General features: G+C 48.0%; 1 protein-coding gene across 2 annotated transcripts in view; it reads left to right on the forward strand.

The window, feature by feature from the left end:
- The window catches only part of CRAMP1 (cramped chromatin regulator homolog 1), a 1,760,184-nt gene that overhangs the window by 731,929 nt on the left and 1,002,095 nt on the right, over positions 1-26,160 (forward strand). For both annotated transcript variants that reach the window (XM_069646975.1, XM_069646973.1), the window contains exon 8: positions 13,058-13,181. In XM_069646975.1, the coding sequence (XP_069503076.1) occupies positions 13,058-13,181 (124 nt within the window). The remainder of the gene's footprint in view (positions 1-13,057; positions 13,182-26,160) is intronic.

Here is a 26,160-nt window from a genome sequence, read left to right on the forward strand (position 1 = left end):
AGAAGAAGGTTCATCCCATCAAAGATGCTCAAACTCAAGCTTGCTCGCTCGACAGATCTACGAGAAGTTTCTCCGGCGTCTGCCCAAATAGACTCCTCAAACTCACGATGGAACCCTCAAGGGCAGAAGAGAGGTGATCACTAGGATAAGACCCCTGGAAAGATTGTTATTCACTGTTTGGCATCCTGGAACACAAGAGGCTTCGCCCACCTATTCAAAGAGAAATGGCCACAATTGGACAAATGCACGCTCGTATGTCTACAAGAAACTTGGCTCAGGCATAAACCAACAAGCAATGGATATACAGTACTGTTTAACGCAGCTGGCAAGAACGAGCTTGGTCGACCGTTTGCTGGGCTCATCACGATGATTAAAAACAATCTAAACTGGACCATTATAAAGGCTGTAAATCCAAACTTGTTTACTCAAGTGAACACGGTAAAACGCGCCATGACCAACGGGGGTCCTGGGTATTACTTGCTAATAATCCACGTGTACTGGAATCCAGCGATGATTCCCCAAAATAAACTAATAGCGACTGTCACTGCATTAATAGATGAATGTCTAATCACTTACAACGATCCAATAATAATTATATGTGGTGACTTAAACTACTCTTGGTTCAAGGAGCAAAGTCCACTCTACAAAACAAATACTCTGATAAGCAACCAATCATTAGACAGAGGTGCTCGCTGGACGAAGGAGATGACGATAAGAAACTGCTCTATGTTAAATGGATGCACAAACGGAGACATCCCAGCTGCACCCACATGGCACTGTGGATCCAGTTCCAAAACACTTGATTATATTTGGGTGTCCAGAAATCTAAAAAGCAAAATCACTCACTTGACAATAGCAAAAACTACAAAAAGCGATCATGATGCATTAGTGATGACGTGGTATGAGATGGCGACGCCGAGTCCTGAAGCCAAATACAAGGAACCCATAACAACAAACCACCCAGGATCAAGAATTAATACCAAACAACTGAACACGTTTACTGAGAAATACGTGGCAATCCCTACACTGGCTTCAAACATCAACTATAGCCCGCTCCTGATGCAGTTTAGAGTGGTAACTTCAAATCAAAGCACACATCAAATATTCAACAGACACTCCTTTAGTGCAATCCTCTGCCTAGCAAAGAAACAATTGCACAGTGACTTAACAAAGATTAAAAAAAGGAAAAGGCAAAGAAAATGCCACCCAAATGAAAGAACGACTCGAATATAGAAATTGGCTAAAAGCATTTAATATCAAGCGTGACCAGGAGCAAGCGGAAACCATGTTGCAGCTCATCATGCAAAAAGATACGAGACTGCTATGGGAAATGATCAACACCGGCTCTGTAAAAGCAGCCTACGACATGGCAAATGGGGTAAACGATGCAAGATGGGTCTCCTACTATACAGCCGTCTTCGACTCACAGAGCGTTGCATGCACAATATCAGAGATTGAAAATACCTGCAACTTGCTCATTGCTGAAACATCGGAGGACATAAAATGTGCCATTCAAAAACTAAATAACTCTAGAGCTGCAGGGCCAGACGGCATCTCTAACGTAATGTTGAAAACAAACAGTTCTCTATGGGCAAAGTTCAAATCCACATTGTTCGAGAGGATTGCATCGAGTAAGACCTTACCTGAATCCTGGAGTATGGCAATAGTCGTGCCCATTTTCAAAAAGGGTGACCGCAACGATCCGAGGAACTATCGGCCCATCACGCTCCTCGACACAATAGGAAAAGTGTTTGCTGCGTTTCTTCAAAAGAAACTAGCGCTCTGGGCCGAGCAGGCAAAGGTAATCGACCAACGCCAAACATGCTTCACTAATGGGGTCGGTGTAGAAGTGAATTTAATCATCTTAAACACCATAAAACTAGAATCCATGAAGAGTGGAAAAAATGCCTTCCTTGCCTTTATAGACTTGAAACAAGCCTTCGATACCATCAACCGCCATAAACTATGGAGAAAATTAATATCATGGGCATGCCCTCTGGAGATAATGCAACCTATCATGGCACTACATTCTAACACTTCCTTCCGTGTAAGACTGAACGCGAAAGGGGACCTTTCTGATGTAATCTTCACAAAGAGGGGAGTAAAACAAGGCTGCCTACTGGCAGCTCTATTGTTTAAACTTTTCATATCGGATTTACCCATCGCTTTAATGGAGCCAAGGACTTCCCCCCCAAAGATAAACAGCCATCACGTTTCTTGGGTCACATATGCTGACGACATAGTCCTGCTCGATACCACACAAATTGGGCTGCAACGATCATTAGACGCACTTCAAAAGTATTGCAAGAATAACGATCTACTAATAAACACAAAGAAATCAAAGATTATGTCAATCAGTGGATGCCCACGAAGCAAAAAAAACTTCAGCTGGTTCTTAAACAATGAAAAAATAGATGCTACAAATTCCATCCGATATCTAGGAGTGCAATTCAACACCTCAATACGTGAATGGAACTGGACCCAAGAGTTGCTAACGCGAATAACAATGTTCGCCTTACAAGGATTGAAACTTCATGCTGCATATGTCAAATTCACGTTAAAACCATTACTCTCCTTCTGCTTACAAAAAGTTGTACCAGCCATAACGTTTGGCAGTGAAGGTGGTTGGAACGTACCTGCAGACATCTGGTGTAAGTTGGCGGTCAAATTCTGGCGGAAAGTGCTACGATTACCACAGAACCTCTCAACAACAGTGATCCGCTATGAACTCGGCATAGTCTCATTATACGGCACAGTGCCGTGGAAGTCTTTCTCGCAAGGCAGAAAATGAGAATGGTTCCAGGAGCTGGCCCTTACGAAATCTTAAAAAAAGCTCCAACACTAACACGTCGTATCTAATAAACTGGAATTGGATACAGAATGATCGAAGGCGAAAAAAGTTGACATCTATTCAAGATCTGGGAACGTCGTTGCATGGCCTTGACGAAACCCCTAAGTACTTATCTAAATTCCCTTCACAACATCATCGTAATCAATTCATGAGACTGCGCTTCAACCTCTACAAGACCAAAGCAGTTCTAATGATGAGGCGCGACCCTGACACCACTGACAATCAATGCAGATACTGCAACAATGGAGCGGAGTCAGCCAAACATCTGATAATTGAATGCCCAGCTACCAAAGTCCAAAGGACACTACATCTTGCAAGCTATGCTCCAATAGACAACAACTTAGAACAGTGGTGGAGCTATTTAATCTCTGGAACAAATACACGGCTGACGTGTGCAGTGATAAATTATATGGACTCCTTACTGCCAGAAATCTGATGAGGTTTTGGCCAGACCTAACAAGCAGCAACATGGACTGTCAAGTAAAGGACATATGGAACTGTGTAATAAAAAGTTTGTTTTTTTGTAAACTAAACTAAAAATTACAATAAAAATAAAAAATAAATAAAAGAAAAGATACCATAGGTCATGGTCTTTGTCATCTAGTTCCTCCCCACAACAGGCCCAATGCCTGACGAAATCAGCATCTCCGGCTGAGTGGGAAAATATCACATTAAAAATGATGAATGTATTCGAGAATGCAGCCTTGACCCCATCAAAGACTCATGAAAGCCATGCCCAGGTCGAAAAACTCTACAAGATTAAGAATAAGGGCAAAACTCGTGTGCCCTCGGGGCCCCGGAGGAAAGAAAAAAATCTCGAAAGTGGCCAAAGGATCCCTCGGGTCTAAACAAATCTTCGAGGAAGAAGTCATCAACGCCATCAGCGTCGAAAGACTCCTCGTCGGGCTCTAAAAAGTCCCTGATGCCGCAAGCGTCGAAACCCTTGACATTGAGGATTACTGAAAAGTCATACACACCACTACCAAGGAAGGATTTTTTTTAAATCACTTTCTTCCATTTATGAGAGGGCAGAACATTCCTCTGATTCATGTCCCTTTGGCCTAAAATATGAAACACCTGGGGTCCCTGAACCCTTGATCTCAGAGGAATCAAGGATTACATATCTACAGGAGTCCCTGCAAAATGCAAGTGGACAAGCTACGTCCCCAGAGTTGGAATTTGGGGGGCCTGATACTACTGACCATGCAGATGGGTCTTACAGACATTTAATGTCTAGGATGGTGGAATACATGGGGTGGAAAAGACCCACACTAATATATGAACCTGATGATCTTACAGATATCCTGGATAAAGGACCCCAGGTCGATCCTATTCTTCCATTTCAAAGGTGGGTATATACCAATTGGGAGAGGCCAGAATTCATTCCGGCAGTAAATAAAAAGGTAACCTCCAAATGCAGGGCGGCCACTAGTGATCCCAGTTATCTGACAAAACACCCGACTCCTGATAGATTGGTAGTGTAGGCTGCCATGTCCACCCCAAAACACAATGCATAACCAACTATTGCACCCCAGACAGAAATGACAAGCATTAGAACGCTTTGGCCAAGAAAGTTTTCTCTGCCGGGAGTATGGCCCTAAAGTCGGTGAATGCTGCATACTTGTTGGCCAGATTCACTTACACAATTTGTGAATGTATAAGGCTGAGCGTATCGTCGAAGAGACGGATTTTTAAATCTAGTGAAAGATGGGAAGGACGCAATGTGGGGTAACACAAAAACAACGGTTTTATAGGAAAAATAGTATTCAAGGTGCATCAAATGTATGCCAAACAAATAAGTGAGTTGAAGTGCTCGCACTCAATTACATGAAAAGGTGGGCCACCTGACTCGGCGTACCTAGCCCTAAGGAAGAACACCCTGAACCTGACGGGGTGCCTTTCCCTGGGTTACGCGTGATGTATCGCCTACTAAAAAGATATAGAGGAGAGTACTGTCCCTCAACCTTCTATACTGGTGGCGGTGTCTGAGAACAGACACGAGTAGTCCAACAGGGACATCTAAAAAATGGTAGACTTCAGCAGGTTAGGCAGCGTGCAACAAAACTGTATATTAGATCTTGAGGCTGCTAAAATGTATGGATACAATCTGCGAAACAGGTCAACTGCTTATATTCCATCCAGAATGTATAACTTTAATGATTCCCGTAGGTCATTGTGGTTGGAGTGTAAAGCAGTACTGCTGGAGACACCACTAGAGGGTGCAATAAAAACAAACCCAGCCTAAGGGCTGTAGGGCTAAAAAATGGCTCTTGTAAAAAGGTGTAGCTCGCTCTGTGAAGGTGAGTGTGCTACAGTAAGCAATTTTTTGAAGAATACAGTCTCTTAAGTTGGTGTGAAAGAGATCACGGGTAGGTCATGAGAGCCCTCATGACCGAAAAAGGTCGACCGGTTTCGATGGCATGGGAGATTCAAATCATCTTCTTCAGGACCGTGACTTGAAATGCAAACGAGTTTGCCAAATGTTCAGGTAGATGCTGAACAAGGGGATGCTGGTGTCTCCTGTGGGGAGACAGAAGGGAGGGGGAAAGAAAGAGAAGGGCAATCAAACAATGATGAAAAACAAGCACCGATAGTGTGCAGACATACAGGTGGTGCTTGTCATGCGTAGAGTAGAGCATGTCTAGACAACAGAACTACAGCGGTCAGAAGTTTACAGGAATGATGGAGGTGCCTGGACACCTGTGTAGGGTCTCGACGCCAAGTGTGAAGGATGTGCAAATCCCTCCAGACAGGTCTTGACACTACTGACAGTATTGGCAGGTCAATGGCGGCTAGTACAGGAATGCACAGATTTGCCTAGTTAAAGTCTGGTTTTGCTCCAGTTGTGCACTCCTGATTTCTTAACCTGCCCTTTGACGGCACACATTTATTTGGTTGCAAGGCTGACGAAAGTCTGGAGAAGCTGCAGACCGCCAAAGCAGCGGCCAAATCCTTTGGTGCTGCTATTAGACAGCCACAAGACCGCCCCACCGGGACACCTTGGCTGGGTATGTCCTTTCGCTTTTACTCCTCATTTGGAAGGGGGAGAGGACTGTCGAATCACAGGTCAAAAAAGATTCCCCTGTGGTGGACGTGGAAGAGTGTTCTGACTTGAGTGTCGTGTAGACCGTTGTGACCTCCGTCCCCAAGTGACGCACAGGGAAACCAAAAGAAACCCGCTGTGCGACCTTTGGGGCCCCAGGTGGGAGATGTTACTTCCCGGATCCACGGAACCTCTGGAACACCAATGCAGCTGCAAAAAGAACGAAGTTAAGTACCAGGCAATTACAATATATCACAAGAACCAAAGGATCGGAATAGTCTTACCTATCCGGTGTTTGGAAAACCCAGGAAACCTAGGAGGGAGGTTCGAGACTCAGATGAGGCGGTCCCCAGAACAAGAGGGACGCAGGCAAGCGTGGATACAGGATAAGCCACCTGTAACTTGAATCCCAAGAGGGAAATCGCGTAGAAGTTCAACAAGGTACCAAGGGATGATCCGAAGACAAAGTGAGGGACGTGTCAAAATCCAGTAATAGGTAAGCAGTTCCAAGCAAAGGTACAGAAGGATAATCCGAAGAAGTCCAGGTGAGAGTTCCAAGATCAAGGTAAATCAGTAGTGTTTGTCCAAACGTAGCGCCAAACAGGGTCTGAAGACAGATGTGAAGCGATGAGTGCTCCGTACATCAGGCTTTAAATACTGTGCGTTTCAGGGTCATGTGACGTCCACCAAGGTCACGTGGGAAACGCCGCTCTGAATCACGTGAGCAAGTGAACCATCGGCGTGGAGGTTTTCCGCCGCCCCTTCTGCTGTATGTTCTCCATGGCAACTGCCAATGCAGGAAGGGTTGCAACCGAGCCCGTAAATTGTACCTGGTACGGAACTTTCGGTCATTTGGGTAAACCGAATCACATGAGCCTCGAACCCTGGAGGGAGCTGTGTGGGAACCCGAGGAAGGTGTTGGGGAGATGTGAGCAGTGTTCTGGTGTGCAGAGGATCGTCTAACAAAGAGCTACTAAGATACTAAGACAGCCTAAGCAGCGGCTACTTTACCATCAGCCACTGTTTCAACTGCCCCAAAACCTCTGAATCCTTAGCTCACAAGACCCCGGTGGGAGGCAGACTCACTGCATCTGGAAGAATGGCGAGGCATTACTTCAGATGCTTGGGCATTGGAAACAGTTGCCCAGGGTTACTGCCTTCCCTTTCTAAAAAAAGCCTCAGACATCCACCGGGAACAGCTCTTTCAAAGTTCCAGATCCGCTCCTCGTGTTGGAAATCTTGACCCTGCTAGAGAAAGGTGCTATAGAACCAGTAACTTTAGCAGAGAGGAACAAGTGTTGGTGCTCCCTGTACACGAATTCCCAAAAAGGATGGAGGATTCAGACCCATTTTGGACTTGAGAGACTTAAACAAATTTCTCAGGAAGAACAAGTGCATGATGGGTACCCTTTGTCAGATCCTAGGCCCTCCAACTGCAGGACTACATGGTATCATAGTACCTTCTGGATGCTTACTTTCATGTGCCAATCCATCACAAGCACAAACAGTACCTGAGGTTCGCCGTTGGCGGTTCTCATTATCAGTATCGCGTTCTGCAATTTGGCCCGACCTCTGCGCAAGGGTCTTCAACAAGTTGATGACGGTGGTGGCAGTGAGTCTCAGGAGACTGGGATGGGGGATTCAAGTCTACCCCTAGCTGAACGATTGGCTTGTCAGGGCCAGTTCCCTCGAACAGGTCCTGGAACATCTCAGCTACTCCTGTCATTCTCTCCACAGACTAGGCTTTTCCCTCAACTTCAATAAGTCCCACATTATACCATCTCCAAGGCTCCAATACATTGGAGCAGTCCTGGATGCATCCCTGGGAAAAGCCTCAACACCAGAGGTGAGGGCTCAAGACATTCTGCAAATGATCACCAAATTCCAAAGTGCCCAGCGTCTCCCGGCCTTCAACTTTGAGGTTGCTCGGCCTCATGGCATCCTGCATTTTTCTGGTGCCAGAGGCGCGCCTGAGATTGAGATCTCTCCAGTGGGCTCTCATGACTCAATGGTCTCAATTCTCAGGCGGGATGTCAGATCTTTATGTTCCAAGCAGGGTCACACAGGATCTCCTGTGGTGGGCCTGTGACGACGACCTTCTGAAAGGAGAACCTTGTTGGCAGCCATGGCCGGGGATAAAGGTAGAACCAGATGCCTCACTCACAAGGTGGGAAGCACATGCCAACGATCTCAAAATCGGCGGTCATTGGTCTCCATCAGAGTCCAAACTACACATCAACCTTTTGGAGCTGAGGGCAATCAGACTAGAGCTGAAGGCCTTTCTGCCCTCTGTGTGGGGAAAGAAAGTCCTGATGATAACGGACAACACAGTGGCCATGTACTACCTCAACAAGCGAGGAGGCGTAGGGTCACTACCACTGTGCAGAGAAGCAATGCAGCTCTGGTTCTGGGCAATTCAAGAAGGAATCTCCCTATTGGCAGTTCACCTAGCCGGAGTGGAGAATACGGCGGCTGATGCTCTGAGCAAGCAGAGCAGTCTCCCACGAGTGGGAACTAACTCAGGAAATCTTTCAAGAGATCTTCACCCTTTTTGGGAACCCCCTCGAGTGGACCTGTTCGCGACCAGTGTCAACCAGAAGTGCGAGCAGTACTGCTCAAGGGATTTTCCCCCAAGAGGAGCTCTAGAGGACTTGTTCATGGTGTACTGGTAGTTTCCACTCGTATATGCGTTTCCTCCACTCCTCTTAATTCCTCAAGTCATGAGAGAGATAGGGAGGGAGACTGACTGACTGACTGACTGAGAAAGATCTGTCTTTCTTATTTGGAAAGGTAGTGCTACATTCTGTGCACACAGACTTATAAAGGAACTCCGAAATTATTAGGAGTCTTAAAATTCTGACTCCTTCCTCCAGGAATACATGCAATGCTTTGGGAGTTCATCATAGGATGAGGAATACTTGGGAGGACACGATCCATTTGAAGATCAAGTTACTTACATGGTAACTTTCTTTTGACTTGATGTTCCTCCCAAGTATTCCACATCGCCCCTCCCAACCTGCCCCACAGTGAATGTTCCATGTGATTGCAGTCTTGGCTCCTTCAGGAGGAGTAACTGTCGGTTGTAGGATATCCTATATATGTAAAAAACGGAACAGAAGCCAACGGTCGATGCGCGTGATTTATACCATCGATGACGTCCACATCGAGACTGAGGCCTCCGAGATACATTGAGTCGACGGGCATCGACGTGCAGTGCCCTCTGCTTAAAATAAATTATTCCAAAGCAGCTGAAGCTGGATATGATAATATAAGATGAGGACCATCCAGTTGAAAGAAGGTTACCATGGGTAAGTAACTTGTTCCTCTCTCCTGATCAGGCAGACCAGAGGCTCCATAGCCATCACAAATATCAAAGGGGACAACGTGCATCCCTGGCAGGTACCTCTGGTAATATTCATGAGGGTGGTGAGCTCCCCATTGACAATTCTTGTGGAGGGTTTTTGAAAAATGGCCAATACCATATATAAACCTAGGGCCGGCCCAAATGTCTCCAATGTCGAAGTTAAGAATCCTCAATACATGCTGTTGTACGCATTGTGGGCGTCCAGCGCCACCACTATTGTATTTTGTCCTGTTCTCCTGCGCCCTGTTTAATGTCATTTGTGGACCAGCCTGTGATGAAACCTGTCTGGCCCGGGTGTATTATGTATGGTAGCACCTCCATCAGGGGGGCTGCCAAAATCTCAGCATAGATCTTTGCATCCCCTTTGAGGAGAGATGTAGGGAGATGGTGCACACACTCATTTGGGTCTTTTCCCGGTTTAAGCACCAAGATCGTCGCTGTGTGTGCCATATTTTGTGACACCATCCCCATTTATGAGACTGAGTAAATAGTTTAGTCATTGGTTGGAACAACAGTCCCTTAAACACCTTGTAATAAGCATTGTAGAGATGGTGCGGCCCTGGAGTTTTATTACAGGGGAGAGCATCTATGGCTTGCCTACTTACTCCAAGGTTATTGGGACCTCGAAGCGTTGCCATATTTCTGCTGTAATTTTAGGTAAGGCTGCCCTTAGGATGAGTTGTTTCTAGCAGACTGCATCCATACCCTCATAAACTATGATCCTACCATAATGTTGCCACTATCCCAAACTTATCCAACCCTCCACAGTGCCTTAACCCCAGCACATCTTTCAATTTGGCTATGTACATCCTTAATTTCAGTTTATGCAACTTTGCCACTAAGAATCAGTTTGCTTTATTTCAACGGATGCTTAGACTAAAGGATTGTTTCTGCTTATTTATCCGCCACATACATTTCTAGTTTACTACGTGCTTTATTCAGCCCCCTCATAGTTTTCTCTCATAGGCTTACTGGTCCCCTTTTGTTTGTCAACCGTCTCTGCAGCGTGAACCAGACCTTCCACTTCTATCCTTGTCAATTCACAGGCTCTCATGAGCGCTTAGGTCCTCCCAATGAATTTCCCCTTAATCACTGCCTTACTTGCATCCCAAATTGTGTGCCAGTTCATATCCTCTCTCATTCTCCCAGAAGTAATCCTTTATCGCCTCCCCCACCTGTGTCTTTATTGTCTTTGTCATTCAAAACCAAGTCATTGAGTCTCTAAGACTTCCTAGCTGATACCTGCATGGGACCCATTGACATTCTCACCAGTACCAGGGCATGATCATATAGGTATCTAAGACCAATTTTTACCGATGTCAAAGCAGAGACCCAAGTGGTGAAGACAAAGACCATGTCTTTTCTAGAGTGTTGCTTGTGGACCGCCAAATATAATGTGTATTCCTTTCCTCACGATGGAAGAATCACCACCTGACCCTCACAAACCCCCCCAACTTTCCCAACTGGGTAGATAAGTACTTGTCATGTTAGTTTGCGGCATAGGTTGCCACTAATGTAAACAGTTGTCTTTCTATTAAACCCGTGACAATTAAACGCTTCATCCCAGTGACTATTTGTAAATATTTTATCAAAAATCTTCTTCCCACCAGGATCGCCACTCCTTTATCTTTTATTTTATTGGGTATTTATAATGCGCGTATACGCCAAGGAGTTTCAAGGCACAAGACAAGAAGGGGGTGGGCGGATGAAGAAAAACAAAAAGGCGCCCCTATTGGCCTTGTCATTCGGATCGTACAAGTGCACTAACAAGAACTGCGGGGGAGCGGGTTGGAGGGGAATGCCGGTCAGGGGGGTTGGACCCATGGGTTATGCGATTGCCAAGAGGAGGCCATGTGGTCCAGTGCCAGGGAAATGCTGAGAGTGCAGGGGAAAGAAGGCCCACCTGCTAAGTGCGAGTGACAGGGCTGGAAGGGCTCAGAGGGGTGTGAGCCCAGCCAAGCTAGTGCAGGGGGAGGAAACCTGAAAGGGCAAGTGCAGCTATGGGGGTTTTGGGGTTTCAGGGGAGACCAAGTCCAGGGATAGACTGGTCGAGGAGGGCCTGGTGCCCTGTAAGAATCTTAAGGAACCAGGCAGCCAGTCAAAGAGGCAGAGGGGGTCGTTAGCAGGGGTGGGGGTGGGCGAAGGAGGAAGAGAAAAAGGGGGTCTTGAGAAGCTTCCACAACTTTGAGATCCGGCTCAAGTCTGTGAGGGGCGAGGAGGCCATTCCAGAGGGAGGCACCTGCGGAGGAGAGAGCTCTACCCCCCCACCCCCACTCTCTGCTTGGTAAAGCATCTGATCTGCAGAGAGTTGGAGCTTGAAGACCGAAGGGCTCTAGCAGGAAGGTATTCAGGGAGATATAGTTGGATGAAGTGGGGTGCCAGGCCCCAGAAAGCCTTGTGGATGATGCAGAGGGTCTTAAAGTTGATCCTCACAAACACTGGGAGCCAATGAAGATATTTTAGGGCTGGACAGATGTGGTCCCTGGGCTTGAGGCCAAGGTTAAGTCTTGCAGTTTTATTCTGGATTAATTGAAGGGGGCAAAAGGAGGAGTTGAGCAGATTGAGGAAGAGGCTGTTGCAGTAGTCCAGCCTGGAGAGGACCAGAGCTCTGGAGACATTGAGTTTTGGCGGAAGGTGAGGAAAGGGAAGACTGCCTCTGAGGCAGTGCAGCTGAAAGTGGGACTACTTGGCAAGATCTGTGATGTAAGGAGAGAGCGAGGAGCCGTGGATGACAAAGGTTTCATGCCTCACAGGAGGGTGAGGGGAGGGGCCCATGGAGGGTGGCCAGAGTGTAGGAGGGAATGAGGGAGCTGGGGTCAGAGAGAAACCTAAGGGCATCCTCGCATCTGCTCCCCTTGGATCCCCAACACAGGTGGCCAGGGAAGGGCCATTGCCTTTGGATGGCAACCATGGGGGTGGACGAGCGAGGGAGGATTACCTGGGTGAAGAGTCCTTGGGAAATAGAGGTTGGATGCACTTAGGTGAGACACAGTATTCCACCTTATCCCCTAGATGGTTATGGGATATTGTTCACCATGTTCCCTTATATCTGAGAAGAACAGGAGATATTATCAACCCAGACGTACTAGAAAGATGAGAAGATGGATTGGGAATAAAGTCCCTTGGGTCAAAACACAATATTCCCCTTATCCTCATGATGACCAGCATAATCCTTCCCCAACCTTTGTGGGTCATTATAAGGCAGTTCCCCTTTATTTCCCTCTTGGGGTATCTAAGAGTACTGAGATGAGGAAGAAACAACTGATAGTTGGAACATCACACACTTTGCCCACTCTAGTAGTGAGACGAGGAAGAAGCAACTAAGGGTAATAGACACCACTTACTCTCACCACTTTGGTACTGGGACGAAGAAGATGCATGAAGGTCAGGTAGGTCCTTGTAACCAGTCAGGCACCCTTAATTAATGGTATACCCATGTAGCCCATTTAAGGACCACAGGTGTATAAAAGGTGGACTGCAGATGCATTAGAAATAGATTTAATTCCCCCTTTTTTCATTAAATATAAATGACAAAATAATTGTACCATGATAAGCCAGTGTAATTGTACACATTTAGTAACGTAGCGCATCTACTGAGAGATCAAAGCACAATCTACTCTCTAAACTATGGTGAGCACTTTATTTACCACAATACTTACCAGCCAATTTTATTCTTGGCATTGTTCATATCGGCATGCTGCAATGTTCATCCCTTGTAATATTTAACAAGTCACCATTGTTGATGTTTTTGGCAATCCTGCCTATTACTTGGATGACTTACTTCACCTTTCACCCTCAGGTGTCAGCGATGAGGAAGATCAGAAACCTGTACGGTTACCGTTAAAAGTACCTGTGGAGCTGCAGCCAAGAAATAACCATGCGTGGGCACGGGTTCAGTCTCTTGCCCAGAACCCAAGACTCAGGTACTTGGGAAGGGAGGAAACACTTGATAACATAACCAACGTGTCGCCTTCCGATGGCCTTCTGAAATCCATCGCATGAATGTATTTTAATAAACTTCAGAAGTCTGTTATGCTAACGCTGTTTGCCTTTTCACTTGCATGGAATATCCTTCAAAATGCAATGCATCTGGTGTTTCAAACTGTTTGAGGAAGCGTCTCAAAAAGTGACTTTTATGCCATGTTCTGCCAGTAAAGGGGCATTTTTGAACACGTGGCCCTCAACCAATGCAAAATTAATTTATGGTGAATAATAGGTTTCTATTCTTTGCAGAATTTTTGTTACCTCATTTGGCTGAGATGATTTTGTAAATTATTTCCATTTTTTCTCAGACTGCTTTTTCTTAAACATACTAAATGATGTGCTTTCTGTAGAGCCCTCGATTTTAGTTTGACCACTAGTGCCATATGTAGCACTGTTTCTTTATGCTTGACAGAAAAAATGGGTTAGTAGTCTATTCTTGAATTTTGATTCTAGCTCCCGGAGACAAAGGATTCCTAAAGGTAGAGTTCTGTCACTAATATACGCTCTTCTTAAAGGTGGTCTTTTTTAGGCTTCCTGTATCATACGTTCTTAAAGTGGGCATTAAACTAGTCTTTTTCGTTTCTTAATCGGTCTAATTCTTGATGAGCTCTACTGAGACGGACTGGCAAAATACTTTGCACTAACGCTGTGAATTTTTAGACATTTGGGAGGACTGGAGGCATTATCTGCATGCATTTGTCTGTTTACTTTGTTCACTCCTGCTTTAGGTTTAAAACAGTCTTCTGAAGGTGTTTTATAGCACCAAAAAATATAGATGTAGCTTTGATTTAATAGTTTCTTTGTGCAACTTTAGAATTGACTTTCCTGTCCCATAGGAGGCTTTTTTTTATGCAAAACTCTTGCAATATTTTTGTGGAGAGTTCTCACTGCCTAATATTTTTGCTTCTGGGAGTTTTTGACAGATTCCAACATAGGTCTCTCACTAGGGTATAAGAAAATGGGTCTTAAAATTTGCATTGAAAAATATCAGATCTGCAGCAAGCCTTATGTTTTCTGGGAGGTTATTCCAGAGGCGGGGAGCAATCACAGTTAATGGTCTGTAACCATGATTCTTGCATACTGTTTTTCGGTTCTGTAGGTGTTGGGTTGTGCGCTGCTGAGGGCTCTGCAGGGTTGCTATAGTGAGATCTTGTCTATTTGATTTTGATTTTTTTTTTACTTATTGGTACTAGAGAGCCAAATGTTCATAACGAGCTGAGGCAGTGCCTCATTTCTTGTATTTTCAAACTCATGCTTATTTACTACAAAATTGGGCTTACCATATGACCCACAATGCAGCCTTCAAATATAGCCCCTTTTAATAGGAAATAATTAGATGGTTTGAGGACAGGAAAATTAATGATCACAAAGGGGAGAGAATACAGATATAGTAAGGGAAGAGCGATTGGAGCAAACTGCGGGCTTTTAAAACTGAGGAAGGATGGGGGCAAGCGAATGTTCGGGTCAAAATAAGAGCATTCACTACCCATGCTACCACGCATATGCCAGCCTCTTCTCATTCTGGATGTATTTGAAAATAGGTTCTCCAGAAAAATGCAATAATAGACATTAGGGATTCTCCATTTCATACCCCACCTTCTTTCTTCATGTTGTCCAGATATTCTGCTTTTACATCAGGATATGTCAAGGTGTATCTTCCAATACAATCAGTCACCATCATGTTCACTGGACACCAAATAGGTGCCTTTATACCCAGACACATCAAAAATTTGCGTATGTCTCCCAATGTCTTCAATTTGACAATGTTTATAGTGGTTAGATCACATCTCAGTGGGGGGTCTCAACGGAAGGTGCCTGGTTCACCGCCGCTCCAAAGGAGGCACATCAGTCCTGAATCATGCCCAATTGTTCCTTTCACCCCTCAGCCGAGGGATGTGTGCTTGGACATATTAACAACGATGCAAACGCTGGTCTCGGAAATCCAGCAGAGTCTGCCTCCCACTCTGCGTCCTGCACCGTCTAGGAGCCCTCCAGGACCGCAGCCCAGAAGCCCACCCTGGCGCAAGCACAAGGCAAATCTCCTATCAGGTCCAAGGTGTCGTCCAACACCTCGATCCCACATTGGGATTTGACCCAGACTGGGGATCCAGCAACGCACCGAAATGCCTGCGGTCCCAGCCTTCCACCGACTTTGTTGGGTCAGCGAACAGCAAATCAGTCGTTGTCATGGTGCCCCCTGATCAGGATGGGGAAGAAAGCTGGACACGATGGGGCAAAGGATTATCTACACTTCTGCCAGCACCAGGGAAGCCTCGGTAGGGCCGGAGTATGTTGCATCTAGACAAGTGCGAGAGATGGCCATAGCGCTCTGTTTTAAAACCCTTGAACCATCCCTGGGATTTGTAGAATTATTTGAGCTCTCTGTAACATGTGGTGTTAGTAGTGGGATCCCATAGACCCGATACAGAAGAGATTGCGGCACAAGAGCAGGCTCATGTCCTAGCTTTTCATCCCTACCGGGAGCTACCAAAGAACAGATTCCCTGGTTCCGTCTTTAGTACTTTGACTGATCAGGCTTACCTACCCAGTCAAAGTGCCCCATCGGAAAATACTTATGAGGTCCACAGTGCCTAGAACTGCTGAGTCCTAGCATATAGAAAACTCATGAGCAGAGTTACAGAATTTATGCGGTGGGGTAAGAGTTCACCAGTCTGTCAAGATGATGACATGACGGATATATTATCTGGAACACCCCAACAAGACTCCATTCTACCATTTAATATTGCCTTACAAAGAAGGGTTAGTTCTGCATGTGAACGTCCTGAAGCCATAGGGGCAGTAAATAGAAAGTTTGTGGCAAAATATAGACCTTGCACATCTGATCCGGAATACCTCAGCAAACACCCAACTCCGGAAAGTTTGGTAGTACAGGCAGCCACGTCCACAAAGAATGCGGCATACCCTACAATCCCTCCAGATCTGGACGATAAAAAGGTGGATGCATGGTCTAGGAAAATGTTCACATCTGGCAGTATGGCTTTGAAGTCTACTAATGTAACTTGTACCTTGGCAAGGTTCACATATTCCCTGTGGGACTGCATGTTCGTGGCAGCTGAACACATCCCGGAAGGTGAAGAACATGATGGCTTTCTAGCTATTATAAGGGATGGAAAGGAGGCTTCGGGAGAATGCCTTCAATCAGGGTTGGATATAGCTGACAGTATCGGCAGGTCCATGGCGACTAGCACAGTGCTACGTAGATTTGCGTGGCTAAGAAAGTCTGGGTTTGCTCCTGATGTACAATCCAGGCTTCTTAATATGCCCTTTGATGGCTCGAGGTTGTTCGGTAGCAAGCCAGATGAAAGTTTGGAGAAGCTACAGACCTCCAAAGCGGCGCCAAAATCTCTGTGCTGCCATAAAACAACCTCAGCAACGCCCCTACACAGGCTCATCTTCCTGGAGGGGTCGTCCTTTTCGCTATTCCTCAATTGGAAGAGGGCAGGCCAAACGGAGAGGTCAAAGAAAATTTCCTCGGGGGCGAGGAAAAGGTGCTAGATCAGCCCCAGCAACGGCATCTGTACCTTCAGCCGCTGCTGCAGCTGCCGCAAAACCACTCTGAGGTTTTGACCCACAAGACCCCGGTGGGATGCAGGATCTCACAGCATCTAGAAGAATGGCGGGACATTACTTCAGATGCTTGGGCACTGGAAACAGTATCCCAAGGTTACTGCCTTCCTTTTCTAAAGAAACCTCAGAATCACCCCCCGGAATACTGCTCTGCCAAACATCCGGTTCCGCTCCTGTTGCAGGAAGTTTTATCCCTGCTACAGAAAGGTGCAATAGAACATGTACTTGTAGCGGAGAGGAACAAGGGTTGGTATTCCCCATACTTTCTTGTTCCAAAGTAGGACGGAGGACTGAGACCCATCTTGGATTTGAAAAACTTAAACAAGTTCCTAAGGAAGGACAAATTCAAGATGGTCACACTTTCTCAGATCTTTCAGGCTCTCCAAATCCAGGATTGGTTGGTATCATTAGACCTTCAGGATGCTTACTTTCATGTGCCAATCCATCTCAAGCACAGAAAGTACCTGAGGTTTGCGATTCGCAATTCTCACTATCAGTTTCGTGTTCTGCCATTCGGGTTAACCTCTGCCCCAAGAGTTTTCACCGAGTTGATGGTGGTGGTGACAGCGAGTCTCAGGAGAGGGTGGACCCATGTCTACCCCTATCTGGACGATTGGATGATCAGAGCAAGCCCTGGATCATCTGTCCAAGACTTGTCACTTCCTTCACAAACTAGGTTTTTCTCTGAATTTAAAAAATCAAACATGATACCATCACAGAGACTCCAGTTTATAGGAGCAGTCCTGCATACCTGCTCGGGCAAAGCCTCGCCTCCCGAAGAGAGCTCACCACATTCTGCAGAAGGTAACAAAATTCCAGAATGCCAACCATCTTCCGGCCTTCGATTTTCTCAGGTTGCTCGGTCTGATGGCATTCTGCATTTTTCTGGTGCCAAAAGCCAGATTGAGAATGAGATCTCTTCAATGGGCTCTCAGAACTCAATGGTCCCAATTCTCAGGGGAAATGTCAGATCTGCTGCAGGTCCCAGCCCAAGTATCACAGGACCTACAATGGTGGGCTTGCAGACATCGTATCCTCAGAGGAGAATCTTTTTGGCAGCCATGGCCGGAGTTAACAGTAGTGACGGACGCCTCACTCACAGGGTGGGGAGCCCATATCAACAGTCTGACAATCAGCGGACGTTGGTCTCCATCAGAGTCCAAACTACACATTTAATCTTTTGGAGTTGAGGGCAATCAGACTAGCGCTGAAGGCCTTCCTGCCCTCTGTACGGGGAAAGAATGTTCTGATAATGACAGACAACACAGTGGCCATGTACTACCTCAACAAGAGAGGAGGAGTGGGGTCACTACTGCTGTGCAGAGAGGTGATGCAACTCTGGTTCTGGGCAATACAAGAAAGGATCTCTCTATCGTCAATTCATCTAGCCGGAGAGCAAAACACAACAGCGAACGCTCTGAGCAGGCAGAGCACAGTCTCTCACGAGTGGGAGATAGCTCAGGAAGTGATTCAAAAGATCTTCGCCCTTTGGGGAACCCCTCAATTGGATCTGTTCGCGACCGGGGCCAACCAGAAGTGCGAACTGTACTGCTCAAGGGAATTTCCTCCGAGAGGAGCTCTAGGAGACGCGTTCGTGGTGGAATGGGAGTTTCCACTTCTCTATGCGTTTCCTCCAATCCCTGTGATCCCTCAAGTAATCAGGAGGTTGAGAAAGTTCGGGAAAAACTTGATCCTAATTGCCCCGGATTGGGACAGGAAAACGTGGTACCCAGACCTTCTGGACATGTCCATCTGCCCTCCAATACGTCTTCCAAGAAGAGAGGATCTTCTCTCGCGACAGGAAGGTCATGTTCTCCGTCCGGAGGTCAACACCTTCAACCTTCACGCATGGCTTCTGAAAGGCTGAGATACAAGGAGAGATACAAGGATTGGGATCTTCCAGATGACGTGATGGAGAATTTGCTTTCGGCCAGAAGGCCAGCAACCAAATCTCTGTATCGGTGTCGTTGGAACAAGTTCAGTAACTGGTGCAGAGAAAAGAATGTGGACCCATTTTAATGTAATATCCCCACAATTTTATCTTTTCTGTTACATTTAGCCAATCTGGGGCTCCAGGTTGGGACGATAAAGGGATACTTAGCAGCGCTATCCATCTTTAAGCGCTCTTCTGAAGAAGAATCTTACTTTAAAATACCCTTGATAATTTAATTCCTAAAAGGTTTAAATAATGTTTTTCCCCTCAATACCTTTCCAGGTTCCAGTGTGGGATCTAAATTTGGTTCTAAAAATTCTCACATGTGTTCCATTTGAGCCTTTACATTCTTGTCCACTAAGGCTCCTTACTTTGAAAACAATACTCCTTGTAGTATTGACATCAGCCCGCAGGGTAAGTTAGTTGCAGGCGCTTTCGAGCGGTCCTCCTCACACCATCTTTTTTTTAAGAACAAAGGACAAAGTAGTTCTTAGGGTTAAACCGTCTTTTTTGCCAAAAATTGTTTCGGATTTTCATCTGTGACAGAAAATAACTTTACCTGCTTTTTACCCTCCTCTTCATGCAAGCAAGGAAGAGGAGCGGCTTTATAGACTAGATCCCAGCAGAGCTCTTAGTTTTTACATCTCAAGATTGAAAAAAATTCGTCAGTGTGATCAACTTTTCGTGGGATACACTGGACGCAAACTGGGCCTTCCGGTAACTAAACAAACATTATCCAGATGGATAATTTTAGCCATAACAGAATGTTACAGATTGGCTGGAAAAGAACCACCTGATGGACTAAGATCTCATTCAACCAGGGGCATGGCAACTTCAACAGAACTAAAGAGGGGTGTCCCTGTACAAGATATTTGTGCAGCAGCTACATGGTCATCCATGCACACCTTGATAAAACAGTATGCACTGGACTCGACTTCTTCTCAAGGAGGTCTGTTTGCTATCTGTACTCCATTCTATACACGATTAAAAAAGATACTGTGAGGCCACCAGGGGGCGCACAGGTAATGGCTGCCTGATCGCTGGGTTCCCGCCGAGGCTGGGCCTTTTCAGGGGAGTGACGCACCTGCACGAAGGAGCAAAGCTCCAGGACCCCGGGAAACCGGTTTACAGGCGGTGACGGAGGAGCGGCGGAGCGCGCTCCGGCGCTGGTAAAGGACTAGCGGCACGCCGTGGTGAGGAAGTCCAGGCCATCCACCTGTCGACGGGGACCGGGTGGCCGAGGCATCGGGGCCTGACGCCTTCCGGAGGCGGTACGAGAAGACAAGCGACTTTGGGAACGAGGGTCCCCCGCAACGCACCACAGCATGGACGGGTGGAAGTCCCCCCCAACCCCCCATAGGGCTGCCATCGATCCCATAGCCCTGCGGAAAGCCCCCACAACATCAACGGACCATGGCAACCCAGCAGTTTGGGGGGGGGGGGAGCGTGCCCCCCCCCCCCCGCTTCAGAGGGTGCTCCAGGGCCCCAGAGGCCGCTACTGTCCCGAAGACAAGCGAGGGGACAGCTCATACCCGCATCCAGCCCCAGTAGGTGGAGGCCCCTGGGCTCGGCCCCAGGGCGTGTGCCCGCCTGGTGACGAAAGGCTTTGGCCAGAGGTAGCGGAACGGCAACAGCGACTCACTAACCCGGAGAAACATCACCAGCGCTGAGGCGAGACCCAGGTGAGAGGCCCCCATCCAGAGTTGGTGGGGCGAGTGCCCGCCTGAAGACTGTCCCCCCTGCCCGCAGAGGAGCGCTTTCCATTCATAAGCTCCCCCGAGACACTCCATGCAGGTTCCTACAGGGCGGGGTGGTACCCCGAGGTGGGTATACAGCACGACTATATGAACTGGCAAGAGACTCTGCAGGCTTTCCGCTACAGGGAGACGGAGAGCAACTGCAGTGGCCCTACTTGCACCAGGGACATGGCTCACCCAGAGACCTCGACACAGTCCGAAATGACGATGGAGAGGGGCTTCCCCTCCATACTCCGGGAGATCAGGGAAATGCGATCTGACATCGCCCAGAAGTTCGAAAAGATGGACCAAAGGGTGGATAAGGTCGAGGATAGACTCCTACAAGTGGAAACCAACCAGTCTTCCTCGGCTTCCCAGGAGGTTCAATTCGATATGCGGCTAGCGACCCTGGAGAAGAGGGATGAGGAAAGAGCCAGGCAGACGGACGACTATGAAAATAGGGAAAGGAGGAACAACCTCAGATTTTTTGGTGTCCCGGAATCGGAGGGCGAGACGGAGAGAGATTTGACCCGAGTCGTGAAGGACATTATTACTCTACTGTTTGCAGAGGAAATGACAACGGAACCCACGTTTGACCGGGTGCACAGGGCAGGGGGAAGGGCAGGGAGCCCCAGATCGGTACTGGTTCGGTTCCACTACTATACCGAAAAATCTAAAGTCCTGGAAGAAGCGAGGAAGGCGGGGGTGATTACCTACAATAACGCCCAGATCTCCATTTTTCAGGACCTCTCGGTCTACAGCTTAGCCAAACGGAGAATGTGCCGCCCCCTTACACAACTACTGAAGGAGAAGGGAGTACGCTACAGATGGGGATATCCCTTCTCCCTGGCCTTCGAATACCTGGGCCAACGAATATTGCTGGTTACAGAGGAGGACATGAAAGGAGCCATCCAAGACTGTGTTGGAGCCTACCCCCCGGAAGGGCCCGGTAGGCCCATAAGCACTCAGTAGGGGCACCACCGGCCAGTCGGGTGGTAGGAGTAGGAAAACCAGTTCGAGGAAATTCAGAAAATTGAACACCCCGCCGTCCGTAATGGAGGAAGAGCATATCGACTCGGAGGGCTGATGACCAGGGCTCCCGGATATGCAGTGGAGCGGAAAGGGAAGACACGCTGTCATGACCCACAGAACGCGCCCCTTCTGGACTTCCTGGTCCGTATCGCGACGGGGCTTGTATTCATTGTTTCTTCCAACATGGCCGTATCACATGACCCGCCTCGCACCGGCCTTCACGACGGACGTTCTACGTCCCATAAATGTGCCACGGCCCCGCGCGTCTCAATGCTATTGCGAAGTAGCGACCAGACATGTGCTCCGTAGCTCGCGGTATTGTATCCCTTGCTTCTTCCAGCTTACCCATCCTTGTCCCTTTCCTTCCTTTCTTGGTTACTCGACTTGTGTGCTTGTTGCGCACCCTGTTACTTTCCCAGCCTCCTGGATCCCTGCATCCCGGAACCTTGAACGCACGCTGGAGTCTGAAGAGACTCGTGCAGCTTTATTCAAGACTCGATCAGTTCGCAATAAGGGATCGACCAACAAATCCAGCAAAGATCAAACTCGGGTGAGAAGGGGGGAACTCTTTGACACACGAAGTACGCCCCGAGGACAGTTTCTCCATGAACAGCAAGTACAATGGGGGCAATTAAAGGAACACAGCCACGGGGATGAGGGGGTCATGATATACCGAGGTCCTAGTAGGGGAAGGAAGGCTGGAATCCGGGCGCCGTGGAGTGGATGACCACAGAGGCACGGGGAAGTCCTGACCATCCATAGATCGGGACCCGTAGAATGCAGGGCTAAGTCAAACTTGGAGTCCCTCTGAAAAGCGATCAAGGCGGGGTGGACTGAGGGGACGAAGCTGGGGGGGGGGGGGCTCACGAAATCGAGCTTGGCAAACGCCTGGCCGAAGGGGACAGGCTGGTGGTCCGGCCACAATGCCAGAAATGGCAGAACTAACTGGCTGGACGCCAGGGAGGGGGGTGGAGGGGGTCACAAATTAGTTGGGGTTTGTTTGTTTGGGAGGGAGTTGGGGAAATGTTCTAAAAGTGTCCAAACGAGGAAACAGAGGAGGCCGGGAGAGAGTAACGATGCGACGTTGCTGACCACCAAAAAGGGAAACATAGATTATGGCTGAGGACCGACCGGCCCTGGGAGTGGGTACCCTGAATGTGCGGGGTTTGAACACCCCTACGAAAAGGTCCCTGATAGGTAGGGAATTTAGGAGGGCGAAAATAGATTTGCTCTTCGTGCAAGAAACACACTGGGCACGGGGGAAAGAGCCCAAAATGCGAGGGGGAGGAATCGAGGAGGTTTTTCATGCATCCCACAGGGCGAAGAAAAGAGGGGTGGCCATCCTGATAGCCAGGGGTGTGGGTTTCCAGAAAGAGTCAGTGTGGGTTTCCAGAAAGAGTCAGTCCTGAAGGACCCCGAGGGCCGATACCTGATGTTGCACGGTTCCTTACGGGGTTCCCCCCTAACCTTGGCGGTAGTGTATGGCCCGAACGAAGGTCAAGCCCTATTCTGGGAAGGAGTAAGGGACAGGCTTAGACTGTTCGTGCAGGGGCCCTTGGTGGTGGGAGGAGATTTTAATATGGTCCTGGACCTATCCAGGGACAGAAAGTGGCTAGGCCCCCAAAACCCTAGACCGGCAGACGAAGCCATGGCTCGAAGCTTTCAGAGGGCGAATGAGGGCTTGGGCCTGGCGGACACGATCCCGGCCCCCCGAACAGGTGTCCCCTCCTTTTCTTATTACTCCACCATCCACAACACGTTCTCTAGGATAGATTATATTCTGGTGGATGAGATCCTTCGCCCATGCATCACAGGCTATAGGATAGACCCGGTCCCTTGGTCAGACCATGACTTGGTCCGAGTCGCCTTAGCGGTGGGCTGGTGTAGGGAACGCAAGGGTCGATGGAAATGTAATGACGCCCTATTGAGAGATGAGACCCATGCTGAAGCTGTCCTGGACGCTATAGCGGAATTCTTCGACCTCAATGATAACTGGGAGGTAGGCACGCACACTCTCTGGGACGCCTTTAAGGCAACCCTAAGCGGAGTACTTATAAAAATGGGAGCCCAGAAGAAAAGGGAGAGGGAGGCCCAGGAAAAAACCCTGTGGGAGAAAATAGCCTGTCTCCAACCGGGGGGCTCTCTGGAACGGGCTTTGGGGAGCGTCCGGGTGGCTGCACTTGAAAGGGGCCCCTATGGGTCCCTCGTGCTATGGAAACAAGGCAATAACCAAACACGAAAAGATGCGCCAGACACAAGGTTCAAATTCCCGATGCTAAGGTTTATTGCAAGCAAAAATAGTCTCAATTGGCCAATTCTGGTCCCACGCCCCGCGACGTGAGTTTCCTAGACCTCGAGGGACGCAAGAGAACGAATTACGTACATCAGTTACATATATACAAAATGCATATCATACAATCAGCAATGTCATGTTTAACACCCCTCTTTATTAAGTTTCTTTGAACTCGGGATGACGATGGACATATCTGACGAGTATGACAATTATGACACTTTCGATGTCTATTCTAGTAACAATGTGCAATTAGAAAGTGCGGAGGCATCTTTTAGTTGTTGAACAGAACACGGTGGTTCTGTTCTTGGAAGCAAGCTGCACACTGGGGAAGAGCCACATTCCATACTTTGCTTTCTATGAGGTACTATTCGTGTCCTGGGAGCCGACAAGCTCTAAAGGGTTTTGCGAAGGGGGGCTGAAGGAAGAGCATAATTCAAGCCTTTAGCTGTTTTATTCTAACATATTCCACTATCGTACGAGACTGGCTGGCAGCTGTGAAATGATTAAATACCCTGCAGCTCTCTCTCAAGGCTACGGAGAGGGCGCGTGGGCATTCCTTTCTGGGCTACTCATGAGTTTCAATGAACTCATCAGTCCCGCGACCTTGTCCTTTCATATTCAGACAACAATGTTAACAGTTGAGCAGAGTAAGCAGAATTCTCAAGAATTGCAAGCTGCAAAGCAGTTTTAGACAGAAAGCAATGAGCAGTGGTTAACAAACAAATTGGCGATTCTTGCTACGTTTAAAATGGCTGCTTGTTGGTCAAGCATAGCAGTCTATATTTCTATAATTCGGTGCAGAAGACGGTTGGCCTGCGGCCATCAAGTTACGTCCGTCGTTCAAATGAAGGGTATTCACTTCTTCAGATTGACACACTGGAGGACTACAGGCTCCAGCTAAAAGACCTACTCCTACACAAAACGGAAAGGAGCCTCCATATGGTAAAACAAAAATACTACGACAAGGGGGACAAGGCGGATAGTATCTTGGCCTAGAAGTTGAGAGGTCCAGAGATGCAGAAGGGTGAAGGAGGTAAGGGACAGCCGGGGGGCCCTTGGCTGCCACACCCCCCACATAGGAGAGGCCTTTCGCCAATACTACGAGTCATTATACTCATCTGAATATAACGGGGACGATTCCCAGATAGAGAACTTCCTGAATTCCATACAAATCCCGTCCTTGTCGAGGGAGATGTCAGAGGGGTTGGAGGGCACGGAGGAGGAGGTGGATAAGGTGATCAGTGGAATGAAGGTGGGAACCTCCCCTGGGGAAGATCGTTTTTCGGTCTATTTCTATAAGAGATTACGCTCCTCCTTGATCCCTTACCTAGTGAGAGTTTTCAACACCGTACTGGAGGGGGGTTCCCTCCCCGACTCTATGTTGGGGGCCATAATAGCTGTTTTACCCAAGGAAGGAAAGGACCCATCAGTGTGCCTCCTATCGGCCCATATCGTTGTTAAACATTGATGTCAAGATTTTGGCCAAGGTAGTGGGGAGGCGGATGGAGGGGATAATGCCGAAGCTAGTCCACGGGGGTCAGGTGGACTTCATCAAGGGCAGGCGAGGCTCGGATAACATCCGTAAAACATTAGACCTGTTCCACTTTGCCCAAACATCAGAGCTTAACGCGCGTGTCCTCTCGCTGGACTCTGAGAAGGCCTTCGACCGGGTCGAGTGGAGATACATGGAACTCCAGCTCCAGAGAATGGACTTCAGGACACACATCATGAGTTGGTTGGCCGCCCTCTACAGAGCCCCCACGGCAAGGGTTCGGGACTTCGTGTGGCAGGGGAAGACCCAGAGAACTGGGAGGACCATCCTGACTCTACGGAGGGGGGATTTGGGCTGCCTGACTTTCATTTATATTTCTATGCCGCCCAATTGCGCGTTCTCCTATAACATATGAAAGAGGGCCTGGGAACGTACTGGACATACTTGGAGGATATGGATGTCCACCCTTTAAAGGTCCGTGACCAACTGTGGGCCCTGCGCAAGACAATTCCGAAACATGTGAGGTCCCACCCGACCCTGGGAGTTCTCTGGGACATCTGGAAGGAGGCCTCCTGGACGGTACACCTAACCTCTTGACCGTCCCCGATTTCCTCCCTATGGGGCCACCCCCTCAACCTGGGTGGCAAGGGGTTCCGGCATTCCCAGCAATGGTCGGACATGGGTCTGGAATGGGCAGGCCAGATGTTCAGGGAGGGCGAATTCCTATCCTATGAAGACCTGAGGGAAGCTCTGGGGGGTGGAGCGCTTTCCATTTTTGAATACCTCCGCCTTAAGGGCATCCTCTGCGAGCAGTCATGGGGACCCAATCTGAGGAGACAACTGA

The sequence above is a fragment of the Ambystoma mexicanum genome, chromosome 2q (assembly GCF_040938575.1).
Source record: "Ambystoma mexicanum isolate Mex_15411 chromosome 2q, UKY_AmexF1_1, whole genome shotgun sequence".
NCBI classification, from domain to species: Eukaryota; Metazoa; Chordata; class Amphibia; order Caudata; family Ambystomatidae; genus Ambystoma; species Ambystoma mexicanum.